General features: G+C 38.9%; 1 protein-coding gene across 4 annotated transcripts in view; it reads left to right on the top strand.

Annotated features, from left to right (window-relative positions):
• The window catches only part of LOC130911149 (nectin-1-like), a 586,891-nt gene extending 561,950 nt beyond the window's left edge, over nt 1-24,941 (top strand). For 3 of the 4 annotated variants that reach the window (XM_057828909.1, XM_057828911.1, XM_057828910.1), the window contains one exon: nt 22,513-24,941. In XM_057828909.1, the coding sequence (XP_057684892.1) occupies nt 22,513-22,749 (237 nt within the window). In that variant the 3' untranslated portion in view covers nt 22,750-24,941. The remainder of the gene's footprint in view (nt 1-22,512) is intronic. The other variant, XM_057828912.1, reaches the window with a different exon arrangement.
• Nucleotides 24,942-25,828: the final 887 nt, after the last annotated feature.

Raw genomic sequence — 25,828 nt, forward strand, 5'->3', positions numbered from 1 at the left:
CTTTAAGCTGCATTCACACCGGCCGCGAAATAACGCGTGACAACGCGTGATGCGTGCATTGCCGTCGCCAAAAGCATTCACACCGAGCTCGAGAAGTCAGACCGCGAGACTGAACTACTTCCGCTTCAGCCCTTGTTTTGTATCCGGTGAAACCATAGACGCATCGTTGAAAATGGCATAGAGAAGATGTCGATGATCATTAGGAAATCTTCACCAGGAACAGCTGAAACACCAAATGCCAAAGCTAATGTTGATAGCCATCCTCTCCCTAATGTTTGCAGACTTTCTGCCAACAACGCAACACGAGAGGCCATTGCAGTGCGGGAAGCATTCACCGTATATTTCACAAATGAAGTTGCATTACAGTAGCAAGACTGTAAATTGTTTACAAAGTGTTAATAAATACCCCGCATGGACATTTGCCATGCCTGCATTTTCTGTAATGAAAATTTTTATTAAATTTTCATTTTTATAATATTTTAAAATTAGAATTCACTTGTACTGGCAACTCTTGTTCTATGTGTGCAGTAATTAGAGCCTGGAAAAGACAAAACATGGTGTTTGGCAGTTGTATGATATTGATTTCAACATACAAGTTAATAATGTGATGTTAAAGTGTTTGTAAATTTCTTATTTAGTTTATTTAGTATTAATCGATGACAAGATCTGCTGGAACCCCTACATTAGCTATGTCCAAGCCAATCTATCACCAAGTATTTCAATTCTTGCTAAGGCCTATCCTATTTTTAACACACAATCATTACAAACTCTATACAATTCATTACGTTCCTTGCTTCTAACCACCTGTTTGAAAACGAAGAGGTTAGTTACATTAAAAATGTTTGTGTGGATAAATAATATTTGTAATCAAGTATTTATGTACTTATGACAGTTGTCAGCTAATTTGTTGGTGCAGGGGGGTTGGATTTTCTAAGTTCACATTTCATACTACTCCTTTATTCATTTTTTAGTTGATGCCTGATGTTTTAATGCGCATATAATTGGAAATAGAATTTATGGTATAATAAATGAAAACCCAAATTGTAACTAACTATGAAACAAATGAAGTAGGAATGAATACAATTTTGAAAAGAATTTTAACAAGCCTATGTACATAGAGGAATGCAAAAACCGATGTAAGCCTTTTTTTCAACTCCACTGCAAATCATATTAGTCTGATTGTAATTAGACTCCTTTGATACACCATACATAATAGAGCAGACTGCAAGAGATCAATTCAGTACTAATTAAACTATAATTCCCCACTGCAAAATACACACAGTAAAATAGTTGTAGGATAAAGAAAAAAAAAATCACACAGTAAAAAATTTAAAAGAAAATAACTACTATTTTTTAGTTGATGCCTGATGTTTTAATGCTCATATAAACGGAAATAGAATTTATGGTATAATAAATGAAAACCCAAGTTGTAACTAACTATGAGTGTAGCTGTACAATACCTAACTAGGTAACAAATGAAGTAGGAATGAATACAATTTTGAAAAGAAGTTTTTTTTTTTTTTTTTAACAAACCTATATACATAGAAGAATGCAAAAACCTATGTAAGCCCTTTTTTCAACTACACTGCAAATCATTTAAGTCTGATTGTAATTTGACTCCTTTGATACACCGTACATAATAGACCAGACTGCAAGAGATCAATTCGGTACAAATTAAAACTATAATTCCCCACTGCAAAATACACACAGTACAATAGTTGTAGAAGAAAAAATTCACGCAGCTCCCGTGTGCCTTCACAAACTCAAACGCAAGCTGATGCAACTTTAATCGAAGCTCCTGCTGCTTCATCTTTGGAAGTGTGTCGATAAGCTCTTGAAATGCCAGAAGACAGTGGTTTATTTTGTGGGTTGGTGCATCGTTTCCGTGGAATTTGATGGCTTGGATAATCTCATTCTCCCACGGAGTCTCCCGCCTTTCGCTTTTTACCTGTATTAAAAAAAAGTCCAACACAAACATCAGTTACGTCGATTAATAAACTTTATACATACCACGCGACCTTTGTGGTGTGACTGCCGGGGTGAGAGAGGAGGGGTCCTCAGCTAACTGTGGAAGGGGAGTAGCACAGAACGGCTGGCGTTTCTGCGATGTGAACCATGGCTGGTGTGCAGTCTGTCAGCGTGCTTCCCAAGGTAGGTGTTCCAGGAGGCCAGTCCATTGAGGGTGTAGTCGAAGGACGGATAGGCTCTATGCAAGGAGTGGAATCCCCCATCAAACTCTGATGTTCGTCTTGGCTAATGTTAAAAAAAAAAAAAAAAAAAATTTAAAAAAATTAAATAGATATAGGTAAATTAAAATAACAAAATAAAAACCAAAACATAGTAACAATGCTGCATTTGTCAGTGTCATATAGGGGTCATGGCATTCCTATGAGCAGATATGAAGAGTTTTTTGTTCCTTATTAATTTCTTCCATATCGCACAGAAACCTTAAATGCACATGCAATCGAAACTTTATGCACATACAAACGAACCGAAATTGGTAGAGGTCTTTCTCGATGCTACAAATTTATCAAGGAACGCCATTAATATCGTGCATTTCCACGTCGGCCGGCGTTGTGCCGAAAAAAGAAAGAAAAAAAAAAGACCAGCGCCGAACCAGCCGCTGCTGCGCTAAATAATTATAAACAAATAAGCATAGCAGTTTTCCCGTTTTGTCCGAGTTGTAGTAAGTTGTTGGCTTTAAGTACTGTAGCCCGTAATTTAGCATTTGCTACCTTTGTTTGCGTTAGCTGCGGTGTTCAGTACTTACCAGAAACATTGAGCACATCGCTTATTTCCCTCCAGGCAGCGTCCTTCTTGTTCCGGTCTTTCTATGTTGGCAATGTCGTGTTGTAAAGGACTTTATGGTCACTCACAGCAATTATCAAAGCGCCTTCCATTTTCTGAGTAGTTCGAAATGTTTTGACTTTTGCTTACCAGATGTGGCGGCATGTTTCCGGCTCCGGGGTATCTAAAGTCACGTGAATGAGAAAACGTATTTGATTGGCTGCTTCCCCCTCGACGCCGAACTCTGGCGCGCAAAAGTTCAACCAAACCATCTCCTTGCGGCGCGTTAAATTTGACGCGCGTCAGTCGATTTGGCGTCATCACGACGCCCCGACGCGTGACGCGTGACGCAAGGCAGCTTGACGCGCCTTGTGGCGCGTTTACATTGACTTTCAATGGGAACCCGACGCACCACAAGCAAATGACGCGGCCGGTGTGAATGTAGCTTTAGGCCTTGAGGAACTGTTTTGTAGATGGCGAGAGCGTCGTTTATTTCATTTCACACACGGGAAAAGCAACGCACGCTAGTGAGAGCGCCTCAACACTGATGTGTAACACCGCCTCCTCTATGACGCCGTACTCCTAAACCCCTCCTCCCACAGGGGCTTCAGAGAGGGGAGGGGTTGAGCAGGCGGCAGTGAAGAAGTGGAGAAAACTGCTTGGTTGCGCACATTTGGAGGCTAAATCAAGTATATAATTATCGGATTGCATTATCGGTTGATTTTTTTATTATCTGTATTATCTGTGTGACGTCATAATTGTCATTATCGGCCGATAATTATCGGCAGCCGATATTATCGTGTATCTTTAGTAAAAATTTTGGAGTAGAGAGACTGAAACAATGACATTTTGCGGCTCTCTTTGTCGCGTTTTCCTCGTTCTGAATAATTCCCCCTCAACGGGCTGACTGGTCCTTCTCAAGCCATTTATAGACCCTACTCACCGACGTCACAGAATGACGTGTCACTGTATTCGGTTGCCATATTGTCCGTCTCTGTTTAGCCCTATTCTCAATGGTTTCAATTAGTCGTTCAGTTTAGAGCAGGGGTCCTCAACCTTTTATGCACCACGGACCGGTGTTATTTTGGTCTTTTTTTCACGGACCGGTGTTCTGACAAATTTTGCAACCCATCAAAAATTGCAACGATGCGGTTCTGCGCATAAACGTAAAACATAGCCGCAAAATGCGCAAATGCAGCGATTCCAAAGTAAACACTACTAACTTTCTTGAAATAAAGGAATATTAACTTACGTTTGATCATGGAAGGACTTGTAGAAAAGTTCTCCTCAGATTCATCCTGCCATGTAAGCTTCACACAACAGCTGCACACCGCGCTCACCATTAACGACTTCGCCTTGTCGTTAAACATTAATTAAGAAGCCCGCTTCACAAAAATACGATGTTGGAAATTGTAGTAAGGTTTTCAACGCTCTTGTCGCGATGTCAGGATATTCCAGAATGACTTTAATCCAGAACCTTAGTAGAGTTGTTGTCTCGAATGTACGTTTAATAAGGTCGCCGTCATTTGCGATCTCTCTGTTTATTCACAAACGGGTCACGAATCCACTCCTTCGCAGTTCGTGGGTCTTCGAGGTTGTAGTCTCGTCAGTTGCCCTTTTCGCCGTAAAAATATCATTTTCGCCGTAAAAATATTTCCAAAGACGTCTGTTTTCCTGTTATCTTCGCTCGTGTGGGGGCTAATTATTTCCGGGAACAAATGTGCTGCGCCGCGGCCTAGTAATACGCTATTATCGAGGACAAGCGCACATAGATATATTACATACACAAACAAGATGTACTGCTAGCAGTCCAATCAATGGACTTCTATGGCAACATTATAATCTATCCTGTAGTATTATATCTAGAGTAGACAGAGATATTGGTGTGTTAAGCAGGGGCACAGGGTTAATTCGGCCAGAATGCGGTTGTTATTAAATTATTTTTTCTTTGCGGCCCGGTCGCAAATGCGCCCGGCAGATGGGGACCCCTGGTTTAGAGACCAATTCATGGAAGCCCCATTGCTTTCAGACGCTGTAAACTCATTGGATGCGTTGCAAAGGCATTATGTGGAAAAGCTTCAGTCTATCCATTCGCCAGATCCATATTTGATGCCTAAATCGATATTTTTCGACCCGCTGTCTTCGCCCTCTCTGCCTGACATCTGCTACCCTGATAACTACAACTATCTTTTCCACAGAAACTCGGCCTATTCTCACGAAACTTTGAAAAACATTAAGAGCAGCACTCTAAGCAACATTACCCTGTGTGATTTCTAAAATGGCGACAATCCAAAAAAAAATAAATAAAAAAAAAGTTGACTGCGATGGCCGACGCTTCAAGGATAGGTGGATATTGGACTATTTCTTCAATAAAACACGCAACAACTGTGTCTGCCTCATTTGCAAAGAGACATTCGCTGTTTTCAAAGAGTTCGATGTGACGCGATAATAACAAGACACGCTGACATGTACGACAACATTACTGGGAAGATTCGCAGCGAGAAATTATAGCAACTTGAAGCTAGCACAGCAGCAGTATTTCGCAAGAGCCCGAGTGTCGAAAGAGAACGCCACAAAGACATTACTGTTGAAATTATGAATTAAAGAATAATAATAAAGCAAATGTGACACACAGAAGGACTTGCTAAAATTTGTTTAACTATATTGTTCTATGTAAATCAGCCAAGGTAGCCCCCCGCATTTTTACCATACCAAATCTGGCCCCCTTTGCAAAAGGTTTGGACACACCTGTTTGACTGATGATCCATAGACGAGGCCAGCTTCTTTCACTTGGTACCAGCTAAATATTATTCAAAATGTAATGATGGTGGAAGAAATAAGCATCTTGAATTTGAAAATGTATGTTGTCGGCGATTAGCCTCGCAATGATCTTAATTGTGGTTGTCAGCCCAAACCCTCTAAATATATTTTAAATGCATCTTACCAGATATAAAATGACTACTACATAATCCGTGGTAATTGTTTGGAGCCCAGTTTTCTCGTCGAATTGCAGCAGTCCATCTCGCTCTCCTCTCCGGGTCTCTCGGAATACGGTAGAACTTCAAGTCTCTCCGTCTATCTTCTCTGTTATTGCAATCAACCGCCACACACGCCTTCACCATTTTGATTATTAATGTTAGCGAGCAGAAAAGCACGCCGTAAGAGGAGGAATTTACGTAGCGGTAATGTGTCAACACGACAAGTAGACGGACAATATGGCGCAGAGGCGTGGTTGTGACGTCATGTGAGTAGGGTCTATTTAGCTATTGGGGAAAATACTTGGATAAAAAGAATATCCTGTAAAAATATTGGAGTAGAGAGACTGAAACAATGACATTTTGCGGCTCTCTGCGTCGCGTTTTCTTCGTTGTGAATAATTCCCCCTCAATGGGCTGCATACTAAATCGGATGAAATCGTGACTCCGCTGACGTCATCCACCAGTTGGGGATGCTAGAGCCCTATTATGGTAGGCATGGCTAACCGGCAGATTAAAACACTAATTTCTCATCATCTGTGCTTTGCTAAATTGCAGCATATAGTCGAATGTTCTCATAATATGATTCTAATTCACATAATAATCCTATTTAAGACTTTTTTTTCCCTGTCGTACGCACTCAGAATGGTACAGGGGACTTCATGGCGGAAGAGGCACAGGTGTCGTAACAAAACGTTGTTGGTCTAGGACATTATAACCCAAGGACTCCCTGTATCCAATTTTTTTACCGTGTCAACCTCTTTTGCTGAAATAGTTTTAATTTTTCCAGCCTACCACCCCTCAGAAAATCAATAGAACTGTTGGTTCAGCATGGACAAAGTTGAAAGTAATTTGTGTTGTTGACTCATAGAAGGGTTCACTGTTTTCTGATGAGCTGAAAGAGCAGCAAAAAAATTGAACTGCTGGAGTGAATCAACTTCCTTATTTGCTACAAGCCACAATGTGGAGACGTGCAACTTTCACGGTCTGTTTTTCATTTGGCTCGGTCTTAAAGTGTCAAGATCTTTTCAAGGAAACGTTAATGGGCAAGTAGCAGAACCGCCACTCACACAAATACGCTTTGTCAGATGCAAGTTGGCCGCTTGGACATGGATGTTTTTTAGCTAACTTTGTCAAATAGAGATACTGTACCTCAGAAAATTAGCTTAAATCAGTAACAATGTAAAATATCTGCATTTTGTTACTTCCTGGCTTACTAAACATTCCCTTTAACGCTTCCTGTCTCTTATCCAAACTGTTCATTATGGCCCCTGCTAAGCTTCATGCAGATTGTGTAGCAATTATTCTTTAATGTTAACAACTGTGAGATCTTTGTCTCTTTGTGATTTTGTTGCCAAACACTTTCCAGAGAGGGGATCGTCATTTTCGTAGATGTAGAGATGTGTGACGAACTTTCGTAAGTTTCCATTTTCACTCTTATCTTTTTTATTATTGCATGTTTTGTTTTGTTTTGTTTGGTTTGGTTTGGTTTTGTTTTGTTTACAGGTGGATCAATATAGGGTTTTCAAAGACAGATACCGATTAAAAAAAAATTAATAATAATAATGATAATAATGATAATCCAGCCGTTTGACATTGTCTACAGCCGAATTTGTAAGAATATATTTGAAGCTGATATGCTTCTTTTTAAAAGCAGGTTGATTCAGAAAAACGATTGAAACACTGATTATGTAAATGTTTCAGAAGAAAATTCTTCTGCTACGTCCTTTTGTCACTCTGGCCACTTGTTTAGGTGTTGAACAAAATCGTTGTTCGGCAATTCTTCCTACACGGCGAAACGTCTACCCAACGCTCAGCACGCTTGGGCAAACATCCACACACATGCGCACTTTTTGAATGTATTTCCCTCTCATACTTTTAACCATTGTGGTTTTTTGTGGTAGCTTTAAAGCAACTGACCACATTAGTCACATATTTACAAATGTATTCAAACCGTCCTTATCGGACATAACTAGATTTAGGTATTTTCTTAAGCCATTTTTTCAGTACGTTCTGCCTGTATGCATCTAAATAAAACAAGTTGAGAGCGCACAGTAGTACTTTGGGTGTCAAATTCGCCTAATGTAGACGTTTTGCCGATGTAGGACATTTTGGTGAACATGACAGTTATTCTATGATATAGGCTTTATACCGGCTGATATCGGCTGATCTTGAAAAAAAGTCCACATATCGGACCTGTTTATTGGCTGATCAATATATCTGTAGACCTTCATGGGGAAGATCATCACCAAACAGCGAACATCACAGTTGTCTTATTATATCGGTTACACAGTGGCTAATATCGTCCGATCTTGAAAAAATGATGTATTGGTTAAAAAAAAAAAAGAATTACCCAAACAGTGAACATATGTTATCCTGATTCAGTGGGGAAAATAAGTATTTAGTCAACCACTAATTGTGCAAGTTCTCCCACTTTAAAATATTAGAGACGCCTGTAATTGTCAACATGGGTAAACCTCAACTATGAGAGACAGAATGTGGAGAAAACAAAACCGGAAAAATCACATTGTTTGATTTTTAAATTTATTTGCAAATCATGGTGGAAAATAAGTATTTGGTCAATACCAAAAGTTCATCTCATTACTTTGTTATATACCCTTTGTGATCAATAACGGAGGCTAAACGTTTTCTGTAACTCTTAACTTAAGCTTTCACACACTGTCGTTGGTATTTTGGCTCATTCCTCCATGCAGATCTCCTCTAGAGCAGTGATGTTTTGGGGCTGTCATTGGGCAACACGGACTTTCAACTCCCTCCACAGGTTTTCTAGGCTAGGCCACTCCAGGACCTTGAAATGCTTCTTACGAAGCCACTCCTTTGTTGCCCTGGCTGTGTGTTTGGGATCATTGTCATGCTGAAAGACACAGCCACGTCTCATCTTCAATGCCCTTGCTGATGGAAGGAGATTTTCACTTAAAATCTCTTGATACATGGCCCCATTCATTCTTTCCTTTACACAGATCAGTCGTCCTGGTCCCTTTGCAGACAAGCAGCTCAAAAGCATGATGTTTCCACCCCCATGCTTCACAGTGGGTATGGTGTTCTTCGATGCAATTCAGTATTCTTTCTCCTCCAAACACGGGAACCTGTGTTTTTACCAAAAACTTCTATTTTGGTTTCATCTGACCATAACACATTCTCCCAGTCCTCTCCAGGATCATCCAAATGCTCTATCGCGAACCGCAGACAGGCCTTGACGTGTACTGGCTTCAGCAGGGGGACACGTCTGGCAGTGCAGGATTTGAGTCCCTGGCGGCGCATTGTGTTACTGATAGTAGCCTTTCTTACTGTGGTCCCAGTTCTCTGTAGGTCATTCACCAGGTCCCCCCGTGTGGTTCTGGGATTTTTGCTCACCGTTCTTGTTATCATTTTGACACCACGGGGTAAAATCTTGCATGGAGCCCCAGATCTAGGGAGATTAATAGTGGTCTTGTATGTCTTCAATTTTCTAATAATTGCTCCCACAGTTAATTTTTTTACACCAAGCGTTTTACCTATTGCAGATTCAGTCTTCCCAGCCTGGTGCAGGTCTACAATTTTGTCTCTGGTGTCCTTTGACAGCTCTTTGGTCTTGGACATAGTGGAGTTTGGAGTGTGACTCATTGAGGTTGTGGACAGGTGTCTTTTACAGTTAAATGAGTTAAAACAGGCGCCATTAATGCAGGTAATGGGTGGAGCCTCGTTATTCGTATTCGCCTCGTATTTTACACTCTAATTTGGAAATAAATTCTTTAAAAATCAAACAATGTGATTTTCTGTTTTTTCCCCCACACTCTATCTCGCATGGTTGAGGTTTACTCATGTTGACAATTACAGACCTCTCTAATCTTTTCAAGTTGGAGAACTTGCACAATTTGTGGTTGACTAAATATTTATTCGCCCCACTGTATATATCAGCCGGTGGGCATATCGGTTGACCTTTATTATATTTTTATATTACTTAATAGTTTCAACGCATTGCTTTACTTCTTTTACCTACAGTTGTACCTCTACTTATGAAATTATTTGGTTCTGAAAGTAGTCTCGCAAACTGAAAATTCTCTAAGTAGAGTTGCGTTTTCCATGTAAATGCCCTAATCCGTTCAAAGCACTACTGAAACGCCACATTAAATTTTATAATCAGAGTAAAACCGGAAGAAAACAACAGTTAAACACATTAGAATCATTCCAAACACCTTAACCAACTTTTAATGATGTAGTGGATAATAGAACGTAATGCAGAGGAAAAGAAAAAATATATACAGTGTATCACAAAAGTGAGTACACCCCTCGCATTTCGGCAGATATTTAAGTATATATCTTTTCATGGGACAACGCTGACAAAATGAAACTTTGACACAATAAAAAGTAGTCTGTGTGCAGGTTATATAATAGATAGGGCTGTCAAAATTATCGCGTTAACGCGCGGTAATTAATTTTTTTAATCAATCACGTTAAAATATTTGACACAATTAACGCACATGTCCCGCTCAGACAGTATTCTGCCTTTTGGTAAGTTTAACAGCAAGGCTTTTTGTGCTGTCTAACAGCGAACTCTTGTGGTCGCTTTGCGACATGGTTTATTGTTTTCTTGCCAGTTCAATATGGCTGCACGACGTCTCGGGCTGACGCCTACGTTGTAATGTTGTGCTTATATGATCCTTGGACAAGATTTGTCCGTAAGTATGGTTGTTGTAAAGAATGTACATATTATGTTAGTAAGCGAAATGTTATATTTTTTGTATGAGACGCTTTTTGTTTATGTTTAGTGAACCTGTATAGCGTGCTAAGCTAACGTTGTTGCTAATTAAATGCTTGTGTACTTTTTTTTTTGTAATTTTACGACGGTCTAAAGAGGACAATGGTTTGAGGCCATTTTATTAATAAATCAGATGAAAAAGGAAGAAGTCTGATTATTAAGGCGTCGTTCACTAGCTGTCTAGCTTTGGAAAAAATAGACGCTTCGGCGTGAGGACAGCAAAAATGACAGTAGAGTGAAATGCCCACTACAGTCCTTATGTACTGTATGTTGAATGCATATATCCATCTTGTGTCTTATCTTTCCATTCCAACAATTTATTTTACAGAATATATATATATATATATAATTCACAGAAAAATATGGCATATTTTATAGATGGTTTGAATTGCGATTAATTGCGATTAATTAAGATTAATTAATTTTTAAGCTGTAATTAACCCGATTAAAAATTTTAATCGTTTGACAGCCCTAATAATAGTTTCTATTTATTTTCCCCTCGATATAACTCAAAATTAAGCCTCAACGATGTATCGTTTAAAGCATGCGCGATAGTTCCATTGCAAGGACGTGCGATAGTTTTCTGTTTTTTTTTCAGTCCACAAGTTTGTTCTGCTTAATTCGCTCGCACAGCCTCCCTCACCCCCTCTCCCAGCTCTCAGTCACTGTGGCACTTGCTTATTAAAGTTAACGATGTCTTTGATCTTGCCAAAGAAGGGACTTCAGACGGGCAGCAATCTGTCAATCATCGTTTAGCTTGTTAAACAGTTTGTGCAAGGACGCAGGCTGGAATGAATGTGTGTGTTTGTGTGTGTGTGTGTGGGGGGGGGGTGTGTGCGTGCGTGAGTGGAGACGTTCGAGACATATGAAATAAACGCCAGAACTGATCATGAGGAGTTTGAAATTTTTACATGTCACTCAAAGAGTCACAGCCAAGTTAGGTAAACAGAAGCATTTAATAAAGCCAAGCATTTTTCTACTACAGTACTTTATTCTTGTTTAAAAATGAGTCGGTGGGACAGTTATGTTTAAAACTGATCATAATTATTACACTTAAAGTGCATAAAAACCATTTATTAAAATATATAATACAGTGGTACCTCTACATACGAAGTTAATCCGTTCCAGGACCTTGTTTGTAAGTCGAAATGGTCGTATGTCGAGCAGGATTTTCCCATAGGAATACATTATAATTCCATTAATTCGTTCCACAGCCCAAAAACCTTCACTAAATCCTTAAAAAATACTGCTGGTACTATTACAAATGGCAATTACACATAGCAAAACAAATACATTATAAATCAAAATCGGAATAATAATAATAATAATAATTCCTGTATTAATGTAACGAATCGGGTTCTAATGTGGCGGACGTTTTTTGCTGACCCTGAACGCACCGCGGGGCTGACGTGCCAGAGACAGACCGGTGAGCTTGAGTTTCACTTTCACTTTGAATTTTTTCTTGAGGACACCATCAATTGCGGCAGACAGAAGGTGTTTTTGTTTTGAATAAGTTGTGAAATAAATGATAAAAACGTGGTGAAGGTGGCGATTTCTCTGGAGATGTTACCACAATAAGAATTGTCAGCTTAACTTATAAAGACTGGCTAACGATGGTCAGAGGAGGACCGTGGAGATGTATTGTTGAGCCATTTCACGGATGCCCACCCTACGCTCATATTTTTCTGTCATTTGCATCTTCATTTAGAAGGTAAGCGTCAACTTTTTCCTTGTTTCACCACCTGTACCAACCTTTTCTGAAACCAGTGTTGATTTGTCACACAAGAAAATCCGCCGTGCATTCGTCTGCGGTGCTGCCATTGTCGTTGTATTTCGAGCATGTCGTCGGATGTAGAAACAAATGGCGAGTCAAATTTTACGTCGGATGTCGAAAAGTTCGTGTGTCGAAGCGATCGTATGTAGAGGTACCACTGTAATATACTGTATAATATATATATATACATTTTTACAAATAACACTTTGGGGAAAAAAGTGAGAAAAAACATGTCTTGTATGTATCTCTATCCAATGCTAAATCTGAATAAATACATTGAGCACACACACAAAAAGAAAAAAAAGTTGGGGCGTGCACTACTTCGCGGTTTTTCACTTGTCGCGGCGGGTTCTGGTCCTTATTAACCACGAAAAACGATGGAATACTCTACACTGTGGTCATAGTGAGTCATCCAAAGTCTTTCCAAACAGCTATGCAAGAAATCTAGTGATTTTTTTTCTATATACAGTGCCTTGCAAAAGTATTCGGCCCCCTTGAATCTTGCAACCTTTCGCCACATTTCAGGCTTCAAACATAAAGATATGAAATTAAATTTTTTTGTCAAGAATCAACAACAAGTGGGACACAATCGTGAAGTGGAACAACATTTATTGGATAATTTAAACTTTTTTAACAAATAAAAAACTGAAAAGTGGGGCGTGCAGTATTATTCGGCCCCTTTACTTTCAGTGCAGCAAACTCACTCCAGAAGTTCAGTGAGGATCTCTGAATGATCCAATGTTGTCCTAAATGACCGATGATGATAAATAGAATCCACCTGTGTGTAATCAAGTCTCCGTATAAATGCACCTGCTCTGTGATAGTCTCAGGGTTCTGTTTAAAGTGCAGAGAGCATTATGAAAACCAAGGAACACACCAGGCAGGTCCGAGATACTGTTGTGGAGAAGTTTAAAGCCGGATTTGGATACAAAAAGATTTCCCAAGCTTTAAACATCTCAAGGAGCACTTTGCAAGCCATCATATTTAAATGGAAGGAGCATCAGACCACTGCAAATCTACCAATACCCGGCCATCCTTCCAAACTTTCTTCTCAAACAAGGAGAAAACTGATCAGAGATGCAGCCAAGAGGCCCATGATCACTCTGGATGAACTGCAGAGATCTACAGTTGAGGTGGGAGAGTCTGTCCATCGGACAACAATCAGTCGTACACTGCGCAAATCTGGCCTTTATGGAAGAGTGGCAAGAAGAAAGCCATTTCTCAAAGATATCCATAAAAAGTCTCGTTTAAAGTTTGCCACAAGCCACCTGGGAGACACACCAAACATGTGGAAGAAGGTGCTCTGGTCAGATGAAACCAAAATTGAACTTTTTGGCCACAATGCAAAACGATATGTTTGGCGTAAAAGCAACACAGCTCATCACCCTGAACACACCATCCCCACTGTCAAACATGGTGGTGGCAGCATCATGGTTTGGGCCTGCTTTTCTTCAGCAGGGACAGGGAAGATGGTTAAAATTGACGGGAAGATGGATGCAGCCAAATACAGGAACATTCTGGAAGAAAACCTGTTGGTATCTGCACAAGACCTGAGACTGGGACAGAGATTTATCTTCCAACAGGACAATGATCCAAAACATAAAGCCAAATCTACAATGGAATGGTTCAAAAATAAACGTATCCAGGTGTTAGAATGGCCAAGTCAAAGTCCAGACCTGAATCCAATCGAGAATCTGTGGAAAGAGCTGAAGACTGCTGTTCACAAACACTCTCCATCCAACCTCACTGAGCTCGAGCTGTTTTGCGAGGAAGAATGGGCAAGAATGTCAGTCTCTCGATGTGCAAAACTGATAGAAACATACCCCAAGCGACTTGCAGCTGTAATGGTAGCAAAAGGTGGCGCTACAAAGTATTAACGCAAGGGGGCCGAATAATATTGCACGCCCCACTTTTCAGTTTTTTATTTGTTAAAAAAGTTTAAATTATCCAATAAATTTTGTTCCACTTCACGATTGTGTCCCACTTGTTGTTGATTCTTGAAAAAAATTAAAATTTTATATCTTTATGTTTGAAGCCTGAAAGGTTGCAAGGTTCAAGGGGGCCGAATACTTTTGCAAGGCACTGTAAATAAAAAGTACCATTCACAATGAAAAATTCAAAGAATTATACAAACCAAACAGTGAATGCAGCAAAACCCCAGAGAGTAATGTGCTGTCTTCACTTAGGTGAAAATTAATTCTCTTGTAATCGAAAACGTGTTAGTTTCACTGCTGCACGGTTTTGATCTCTCGGTCACACAAATAGAACAGCAGGGTATCACTTTTGTTGGATCCAATGTGACAGTTTTCAAATTGGTGCCAGCAACTATTAACTTGATTTGTTGTTGCGCAGTTTGTCAGCTTTTTCTTCATTTTAACACTTCAACTTCTCGTGTTCAGCTAATTAGCCCCTCGTCAGATCCTCAACTCGTTGGCTGACAGAGCAAATGTTTTCACTATCTGAAATGTTACTTTACTTTTTAAGTTCACCCTTGTTAGGCCTGCCCTCACTTATTGTATGTCCAGCCAAAAAGCTTCTAGCCACCCTACCATGTTTGTGTGTCACTCAGTTTTTATCTTTGTCGGTCTAAATGTGCACACTTTTTTTTCCTCTCGCCATAAGCCATTTACTGATATTGACTGGGATAGACATCAAACCCATTTGATTATAGGGCCAGTGACTACTTTTGGTCATTAAAAATAAATCCTAACCCTCTAAACATCAGATTTTGAGTCATGTATGGCGGTGATTCCCAACTTGGGCGGCTGGGAGTCACGTGATCACATGACATTAATCTCTCAAGCCCCCCAGTGCAAAATGGACCTGAGGGGGTGCCATTTATTTGTGCTACATTTGCGCTAGTTATTGGAACACCCCTCTGTTATTGAGAGGGTTTGTACGCTTCGTCAGCCGTGGGAGTTGGATATGGAAAAGATGCGAGTTTCATATTAGTGATGGGAATGAGTCTGTTCTTTTGGCTCGACTCACTAAAAAGAGCCGGCTCTTTCGGCTCCCAAATGGCTCCTCAGTTTTTTTGTTGCTTAAATTAATTTACTACCAAAAATAATGTAAAGTTATGTGTAAAACGAATTACTAATGTAAAAATTATACATATATTTATGATTTATATTCTTTCTATTCTTTTGAACATACTCAACATGGAATACAACATGGAGTGCTACAAAAAAGAAATTAATAAGTACAAAAACAAAGACCCATCTCAAAACAAGGTCAACAAAAAGTTCCAATGTATATTTATAAGCTTTTAACTATTTACAGTAGAACAACATAAGTAAGCTTTGATTACCACACAACGAATTATAAATTAAAATTTGTAAAACAAAAAGGAAAAAGCAGCATCCAGGTAAAAGTTTTAGCTAGTCTTTAGCAAAGATTGGCATTAAGAAAAACCATATCATAACCATATATAATCAAAGTGTGTAAATATATATAAATATATAGATTAGTAGTGTTTTTCAACCGGTGTGCCCAGATCGTCAGATGTGCCACGAGAAATTATCAAATGTCGCATTTATACATATATATATATATATATATATATATATATATATATATATATATATATATATATATATATACACAGTGGGGCAAATAAGTATTTAGTCAACCACTTATTTGTCAAGTTCTCCCACTTGAAAATATTAGAGAGGCCCGTAATTGTCAACATGGGTAAACCTCAACCATGAGAGTCATAATGTGGAAAAAAAAAACAGAAAATTACATTGTTTGATTTTTAAAGAATGTATTTACAAATCATGGTGGAAAATAAGTATTTGGTCAATATCAAAAGTTCATTCACTCGGTCCCCCCGTGTGGTTCTGGGATTTTTGCTCCCCGTTCTTGTTATCATTTTGACGCCACGGGGTGAGGAGGGAGTTGAAAGCCCGTGTTGCCCAACGACAGCCCCAAAACATCATTGCTCTAGAGGAGATCTGCATGGAGGAATGGACCAAAATACCAGCAACAGTGTGTGAAAAGCTAGTGAAAAGTAACAGAAAATGTTTGGCCTCCGTTATTACCAACAAAGGGTACATAACAAAGTATTGAGATTAACTTTTGGTATTGACCAAATACTTATTTTCCACCATGATTTGCAAATAAATTCTTTAAAAAACAAACAATGGGATTTTTGTTTTTTTTCCACATTTTGTCACTCATGGTTGAGGTTTACCCATGTTGACAATTACAGGCCTCTCTAATATTTTCAAGTGGGAGAACTTGCACAATTAGTGGTTGACTAAATACTTATTTGCCCCACTGTAACACCTCCCCCTTCTGCTCACTGCAGCATGTATGTGAAACCCTCCCCTCCCTCTTCTACCACGGATGTTGACCAATCACGTGCAGCTTTAACCGAAGGAGGGGCAAAAACAGAAAAAAGAAAAGTCAGCTCCTGTTAGGAGCGACTCCGCATTAGGAGCCGGTGTTCTGTCAAAATTTGCTCCCTTATAAAATTTTGCTCCCAAAGCTTTTGTGGAGCTGAAAATGCCCTCTTTTACATTCAGTTGGACTCTCAATGTTATCCAAAGGTGCTAACTAAACTAGATACATCATAAACATACATGTGCAACACGAAAATGGCGTAAATTAATACTTAACGACACAAGGAAGTCATTAACAGTGAGAGCGCGGGGTGCAGTTGCTGTGTGCAGCTAACATGGTAGGATGTGTATGAGAACTTTTGTACATGTCTTTACATGACCAAACTTAAGTAAATATTCCTTTCTTTAAAGAAAGTTTGTAGTGTTTACTTTGGAATCACTGCATTCGCGGCCATTTTTAACGTTACGCGCATGCACAAAACCGTAAGGTAGCAATTTTTTATGGGTTGCAAAATTTGTCAGAACACCGGCTCTCGTTGTTCACTTCAAGAGAGCCATTTTTTTTTTTTTTTCTTTTTTTAATCCGCGAACGACACATCACTATTTCATATTACAAACATCGTGCAAGTTTGATAATCCCTTCAGAACCTGCTTGTTCTGTAGTTTAGGTTCATTTTCTGAGCAGATTTGATTCATCTATCACCACCAATGGCAGTCAATGAGATAATTAACAAAACATTTTTTCACTCATGAGAGACATATGTCTAGATTTATGTCTTTGTTGTTGTGTTGTTGGTTCTCTTATAATTTCCCGTCATGAAAAAAAATGTCCCGTTACACTGACTACAGACTGCAAAATGCTACGTGATGACAAAAGAACCACCAGATAATCAATACATTGCGCCTTTTAACTGTGTAGCTTATAAATTTATGGACTAGCAAAAGTCTTATCCTGAGATTCTTTTTTTCCCCACGGATGCCGTTTAACTTCCCGCATCTTCATTTCAGCGGCGCATTGCAGACAGCAGCTGCACATTGACTTGGAAGTAGCTCGCAGCGTGACAAAGCGACTGCAGAGTGAAATTCTTTGGTGTAGTTTCTTAATCCATCAGCCTAATTTACACCGCAGCCCCACATTTCTTTGTTTCCTTTCACACGGCATCCATTCTGCCTCTGGCTTTTAGAAAATTCCCAAATCCGGGACAAAAACAGCTTCCAAGATCTAAGCCCATTAAACATATTCGGGATTGATGTCTGTACTTTTGAGAAGCCTTGTGTCCATATCACCAGTATACGTTGTTGTTTTTCTCCCCCGATATGATCTCGGGTTTGCCGCTTCATAACGAGCGATTCCCGAGTGGAGGAAGAAACGGTCTCGCTCTGGCGCAGAATTGCAAGTGTGTTCCTCTGCGCCAAACAAAAGTGGAGGACTAATAAATCTTCCGGGCGGATGAACGAAGACGTGCCCAGAGACGGGAGAAATTTTATTTCTACAGTCATGTGAATAGCTGTGGGTGTGTGTGTGCTGGAGTGTGACACTGACAAATACACTACCGTATTTTTCGGACTATAAGTCGCAGTTTTTTTTTTCATAGTTTGGCTGAGGGTGCGACTTATACTCTGGAGCGACTCACAGTGCCCTCCATAATTATTGGCACCCCTGAAAAAGATGTGTTTTTACGCTTCTAATGTATTTTTTTTTTAATTCAAATAATATCGGACCTTAATGGAAAAAAAGAGAAAAATCCAACCTGCAATACAAGTGCATTCATTCAGTGGGGAAAAAAATCCCACATAAAGAAAAAATTTATTTGACATTAAATAATGTGTGTCACAATTATTAGCACCCCTGGTGTTAATTCTTTGTACAACCCCCTTTTGCCAACAAAACAAGGTGTGGGGACTGAGATGGCCATGGGAGGAGCTTGATTTTGTGTGTGGTAAACCATTTCTGTGTAGATATGGCCATATATTTAGGGTCATTGTCTTGCTGAAAGACCCAGTGACAACCCATCTTCGGCTTTCGGGCAGAGGGCAGATTTTGATTTAAAATGTCTTGGTATTTCAAAACATTCACGGTTTGGAAGCGAAACAGCCCCACAGCATCACTGACCCACCCCCATACTTCACAGTGGGTATGAGGTGCTTTTCAGCATGCACATCTTTCGTGGCACGCCAGACCCACTTAGAGTGTTTGTTGCCAAAAAGCTCAATCTTGGTCTCACACAAAAATACACACGGTCCCCCGCGCATGCTGAAAAACACCTCATACCCACTGTGAAGTCTGGGGATGGGTCAGTGATGCTGTGGGGCTGTTTTGCTTCCAAAGGCCCTGGGAATCTTGTTATGAAGGCTTTGAAATACCAGGACATTTTAAATCAAAATCTGTTGCCCTCTGCCCGAAAGCTGAAGATGAGTCGTCACTGGGTCTTTCAGCAAGACAATGACCCTAAACATATGGCCAAATCTACACAGAAATGGTTCACCAGACACAAAATCAAGCTCCTCCCAGACCTTGTTTTGTTGGCAAATGGGGGTTGTCCAAAGTATTAACACCAGGGGTGCTAATACTTGTGACACACATTATTTGATATCAAATATTTTTTTCTTGATGTGGGATTTTTTCCCCACTGAATGAATGCACTTGTATTGAAGGTTGGATTTTTCTCTTTTTTTCCAATAAGGTCCCATATTATTTGAAAAAAATATATATATATATATATATAAATTAGGGTTTTCAAAATTATCGCGTTAACGCGCGGTAACTAATTTTTTAAAATTAATCACGTTAAAATATTTGACGCAATTAACGCACATGTCCCGCTCAAAAAGTATTCTGCCTTTTGGTAAATTTCACAGCAAGACTTTTTGTGCTGTCCAACAGCGAACTCTTGTGGTCGCTCTGCGACATGGTTTATTGTTTTCTTTCCAGTTCATTATGGCTGCACGACGTCTCGAGCTGATAATGTTGTGCTTATATGATCCTTGGACAAGATTTGTCCGTAAGTATGGTTGTTGTAAAGAATGTACATATTATGTTAGTAAGCGAAATGTTATATTTTTTGTATGAGACGCTTTTTGTTTATGTTTAGTGAACCTGTATAGCGTGCTAAGTTAACGTTGTTCCTAATGCAATGCTTGTGTACTTTTTTTTTGTAGTTTTACGACGGTCTAAAGAGGACAATGGTTTGAGGCCATTTTATTAATAAATCAGATGAAAAAGGAAGAAGTCTAATTATTAAGGCGTCGTTCACTAGCTGTCTAGCTTTGGAAAAAGTAGACGCTTCGGAGTGAGGACAGCATAGACAGATTTAAATGACAGTAGAGTGAAATGCCCACTACAGTCCTTTTGTACCGTATGTTGAATGTATATATCCATCTTGTGTCTTATCTTTCCATTTCAACAATTTATTTTACAGAATATATATATCATTTACAGAAAAATACGGCATATTTTATAGATGGTTTGAATTGCGATTAATTGCGATTAATTAATTTTTTAGCTGTATTTAACTCGATTAAAAATTTTAATCGTTTTGACAGCCATAATATATATATATATATATATAATATATATATATATTAGAAGCGAAAAAACACATCTTTTTCACGGGTGCCAATAATTATGGAGGGCACTGTATTTGTGAATTTATTAACACATTATTATATCATTTCACATGTTATTTTAGCGTTTTGGAGTCACACTGATGGTTTGGTAAACTTTTAGCATGTTCTTTATGCTATAGTTATCTGAAAAACTTAATAGCTATGTTACTTTAACATACCGGCAACGTTCGCATTTCATTGTTCATGCATCATGTAACATTATGATACTGTACACTTATTCAGGATGTTGTTCTCTATTGTATTTTTATTTTAAATTGCCTTTCAAGATGACATATCTGTTCTATGTGTTGGATTTTATCAAGTAAATTTCCCCCCAAAAATGTGACTTATTCTCCGGTGCGACTTATATATGCTTTTTTTCCTCTTCGTTGGGCATTTTATGGCTGGTGCGACTTATACTCAGGTGTGACTTATAGTCCGAAAAATACGGTACTCACTGAAAGTTGGGGGTATTCAGGTTTCAGGGGAAATTTCACAATAAACAGAAAATGTATTGTCCATTTTTAGGGTTATTCTGAAAATTCACTCATTCGCTACTATTGATGACAATAGACTGACAATAAATTTAACTACGATTGTGCACCAATCAGAGGTTGTGCTAGACTTTTTCGTTGTCTGTCATTTTGACTGACAGTGTCATAAAAATCCGGTCATAATCTGTTTTTACCCGTCACTTACATTTTTAAAATGATAATAATGACATACTCAATAGTAGTAAGTTTTCATTCATTTTTAATTAATATTCTGTCCGAAAAAGCTTAACAAGAGGCAAACAGACAGCGGAGTGCACCAATCAGCGACGGGCAGACGTGCCGTTAGCAAAGCGACGAGGGCAGGACGTGGGACTTGCGCGCAGAAGTAAACATACGAGGAGAGCGGAATTTTTTCAACATGGCTAGCGCGAGACAGACTGTTGTCAATGACTCGTGTCGATGTGTTTTAGCTCATTTAAAACTGAATTTCCCGCGGATTGGAACATATTCTCGGCTCTCCCGTTCGCCATCCGTGTTCTTGTAGAGACGACTTCCGGTGCACAAGAGTGACGTTACTCGTGAAGAACACGTCACGCAAATAAATCTGATTTGTCGATTGATTTTGTACCTACTCGAGGGGCCGTTAATGGGCTGGGTCCCAGACTTTTCTCTCAGTGTTTGAAAAATACAGGGAGAACAGTCTGGCCGTGCCAGGCAAACACTCAGTTGCCTTGACATTTTTCCGAGTAAGGCCAACGACGTCATGCATCAAGAGAGACAATAGCTAATTAATATGCTCACTCACCACCCTGTGGTCTGGGGTGTGAATTGCAACCTGTCAAAATGACAGATGGACTTCAATTTTTTCCGTCACCATTTTAAAAAACCGGTCAACGACAGAAAATATTCGGTTAACGCGACCCCTGGCATCAATAGTCGTCCAATCCATTTGAACTGAGAAAGATTGCAATCAGACCCCCCCAGTTCAAATGGATTGAAAGACTATCACTAATAATGGCAGTAAATGCTATTCAAATACATTGAAGTACCATATTGGCCCGAATATTAGACAGGGGTTTTATTTGCATTGAAATAAATCTGAAAAAGAAGTCGTCTTATATTCGCGGTCTAGACATTATACCCATTCCCGACGCTAGATGGCGCCAGATATCATTGAAGCGATGTTCTAACATGATAGATCTCAGCTACTCTCCCCATTCACGACTCTAGATGGCGCCAGATATCATTGAAGCGATGTTCTGTGATGACAAATCTCAGCTACTCTCAAGTTTAACCAGTTTGCATTATTTTATTGCAATGTTTCCTTATTCAGATTTGTTTCAAGACTACAGTTACAGGTAGACTTCACTTTAAAGGTTAATGAAGTTATGGCAATTTTGTTGTTTTATCACAATAAATTGGTTTATTTACATTTCAAAAACCAGAAGCCATTCATTTACGAATGTGATTGCACTCTAGTTTACACATTAAAATATTCAGATATTAAGATTTGAATGAGGCAAAATAACATGCTTTTTCTCTCAAATATATTCTTATAATCATTTGTTTCGGATGTACTGTAAATATTTTCTGTATAAAAATTAATTTGGTGTTCAAAAAGTCTTTTTCTCAAACTTGAGTCTTGAAAAACACGGGGTTGTCTTATAATCAGGGCCGTCTTATATTCGGGCTAATACGGTATTTGCAAGTAGCGTCATTTTCGTACCACTAGCTCATCTGACGCTGCGCTACTTCCTTATTTTCTTCTCAACAGGACTCTGGAAACCATCCGGAAGAGCCGTTGAACCCGACCGAATACATGAGCCACCAGCGTGACTTGGAGCACCTACCTGAGTGTCAGTCCACCGCAAACCCAGCCCACCCACCTGTCACCTTCCTGCCTCAGCACGCCTACGCCCAGCCGCCCTCCAACGAGCCCATGTACTCCAACACTGGCTTCTCCGCCCCCGCCCCCCCACGAGCGACCTTCCCTAAGGAGCAATCCGTGTGACTCCCCCGACCATACTCGATCACACCGCCGACCCCCCTCCAGTCCTGCTTATTTCCAGCTTGCGTCGTTTTCTACTGTGTGAAAGATAAGTTGGCCGACTCTCGCGCTAGATCGTTGTCACCGTTTCGTAGCCGATATTACTCGCTTGATTACCTGTGAAGTGAATGTTGGCTACACCGCAAAACTCTGCTTGAAATAACAGAAAGGTCTGACTGCGGCCACGTCACTGCCACGTGGTCTATAGCTAACCCTATTTACAACCCTAACCTTAACCACGCCCTCGTTCCCCTGGCACGTGGTCTATAGCAAACCCTGTTCGTAACCCTAACCTCAACCACGCACCCGTCAACGAGGTGTCTACCGGAAGCTAGCGAAAGCTTGTTGGACAATGATTTTCGAGCACAAGAATAAATTTGGGAGATGTTAAGGAATACATTTATGAAACGGAGTTAAAATTTAAAAAAAAAATCTTAGAAACCAATTCCAATCTGCTAGAAATGACATGCTCGGGCTCTATTTCCGACCACGTGAACAGATCGAGGACATCCCTAGTTAAGCTCTCATGGGGCTTCAAGCAAGAAATTCCTGGGGACCCCAACCCACCTGTGTGCGTCACAAAATGTGGTTTTCGCACAGATTAATGCACATTAAATATGAAAACAATTAGGCCACATCAAAAGGAAAAAGTTGAAAAAGGAATAAGTTACAGAAAACAATATATTAATAAATACTGTAGCACTTGCAAAAAATGGCAGCGGAATGTTGCTTCAGTAAATCAGCACAAGAGTCTAGCTCACTTTTCGCTCTTAATTTTTCTCCGGATCCACCCAGGTCATGCTAAATTGATTAAAAGTATTGAATAGTATTAATAAATAATGTCAAATAAATTAATAAACTAAACTTCCACACGTAAAATTACACACTTAAGCCCCATAAGGGGGATTTGCTACTGAGGTGTCATTTTGAATGGCCAATTCTTGCCGTTTTTATGGAGTACATTTTGGGAGCCCCTTTTTTCGCCGGGCCCAAGCAACCGCATGGCTTGCCTGTATGCTAGCCCCGCCTCTCCGCATTAACATTGCTCTGTTGTGTTGTGTTTTAGGAGCGTGATTGTTAGCCCTTTGTTGCGACGTGTGCACCCGTCTTGCAAGCCGCAGACAGATACACTTGTAAAATACGCAACACATGAATTCATTGAATTGAAATGAGCTGTCACTACATCAGTTGAATTACACTTGGTAAAATTTCTAAAATATATTTAACTTGGCAAAACTAAAAATTAAAAAAAAAAAAAAAACACCAGTGTCTTAAAAGTAGTTACTAAAGTACTAGTTAGTAAATGTATGTGCTTTATTACATTTAAATTCAGTATTGTGCAGAAAAATAATCTCAAGGATTGGTTTATTTAGTTCATGAACATCTCATAGTCAAATGTTATTTTCATGTTTGGACATTTTTTTGTTTGTTTTAACTCTGGTGATAAGGGTCTGAAAAAGTCCCTCTACTAATATAATAACTTTATTAACTTATTGGCCGCCATTAAAGGCGATTCAAGATGCCATAGACGTCCAATCATGTGGCTGTTTTCATTCTTTTGCTGTGAATTTGAGTGAGCTCATCACTAGTAGACATCCAATCCACTTCATATTATTTGGATATCTAGCACCGTCAATGGCAGCAAATGAGTTAAGAAAAACTAGTATACCGTGAAAGAGCTACTCAGGTACTGAATAACTTTGGATTAAATTCATTTAAAATCCAAGCATGAACGTCAGTGGGACAAACATATCAAACGGGAATAGAATTTCATGTCAATTTGCAAATTCGCACATGTTCTTACATTGCTGAACAATATCACTTCAATTGTAACTTGGGCTGCAGCTATTGATTTTTTTAGGTAATCGATTAATCTATCAATTAGTTTGAATAATTGAGTAATCGGATTATGAACATTTAATGCGTTGTAGAATAAATTTTAGCGTATGTAAAACAAGGAAGTGTTTATGCTTGCAATAATATTTGTTTGGGCTTGCTAAGTTTACACTTTCAAAAGAGCATTAAATGCAAATAAAAAATTCCTCAGTGTTTCTTCAAACTTGATGGATTTGCACTTCTATTTCAAAAGAGCAATATTTGTAGTTAAAATTAAATTCATCAACAACATTCCTCAAATGATATCAAATAAAATTTAAAAAAAATATATATATATATATATATATATATATATATATATATATATATATATATATATATATATTAGTATATACACTACCGTTAAAATTTTGGGGTCTAAGCGACCCCAAACTTTTGAACCGTAGTGTATCGTATGGGATTTTTCATTATGTACACTACGGTTCAAAAACACCAAGTGGCTTGAAGTTTCGCTCTGAGCCCCCCAATTTGGTCAAATTTCAAAATTGTCCTATATGCATGTATAATACATCATTGGAAATCTTAAAAGCTCTGTTTTCTGGTGGAAGAGAAAATGTGAGCAGGAGGGTATTTTAAAAGAAAAATTAAACCCTAAACCTTAACTCAAGGTGAGAGCATGAGAGAGCGTAATTCAAGACACCATGATTTTAACGAGATATTATCGAGTACTTACCTTATTTCGATCCAAAAACTCTGTGTAAAAACTCCGTGTAGCATGTATCACTAAGTGTCAAGACACAGCTGTGAATGGCCACAGCCGGACTTTTTGGAGATTTTATGGGTGAAACACGGTAATATTACAAGGGTCACAATGCAGAAATCGCAGACATCAAGGAGTGGTCAAGATTTTCTTATTCAAATATTTACCCTATTAAACGTTTTTTTTTTTTTTTTCAAATTTTCTTTGTTTGAATCGGTTATTTAGCATCTAAAATATCAGGGAAAATATGACAGTAACAATAAATAAATAAAACTAAGGGATAGTTTTGAGGTAGATATCCTTGACCTATTCACAGACACTATTTTTTTCCCATTGTGACGTAATTTGTTTAAAAGTTTAAAATATGCGCAGGAATAATTTTTCAAAGTGTTTTTTTTTTTTTTTTTTTTTTTTTTTTTTTAACTAAAAATTAGACATCAATAAATT

This window comes from Corythoichthys intestinalis, unplaced genomic scaffold (genome assembly GCF_030265065.1).
Source record: "Corythoichthys intestinalis isolate RoL2023-P3 unplaced genomic scaffold, ASM3026506v1 HiC_scaffold_23, whole genome shotgun sequence".
Lineage (NCBI taxonomy): Eukaryota > Metazoa > Chordata > Actinopteri > Syngnathiformes > Syngnathidae > Corythoichthys > Corythoichthys intestinalis.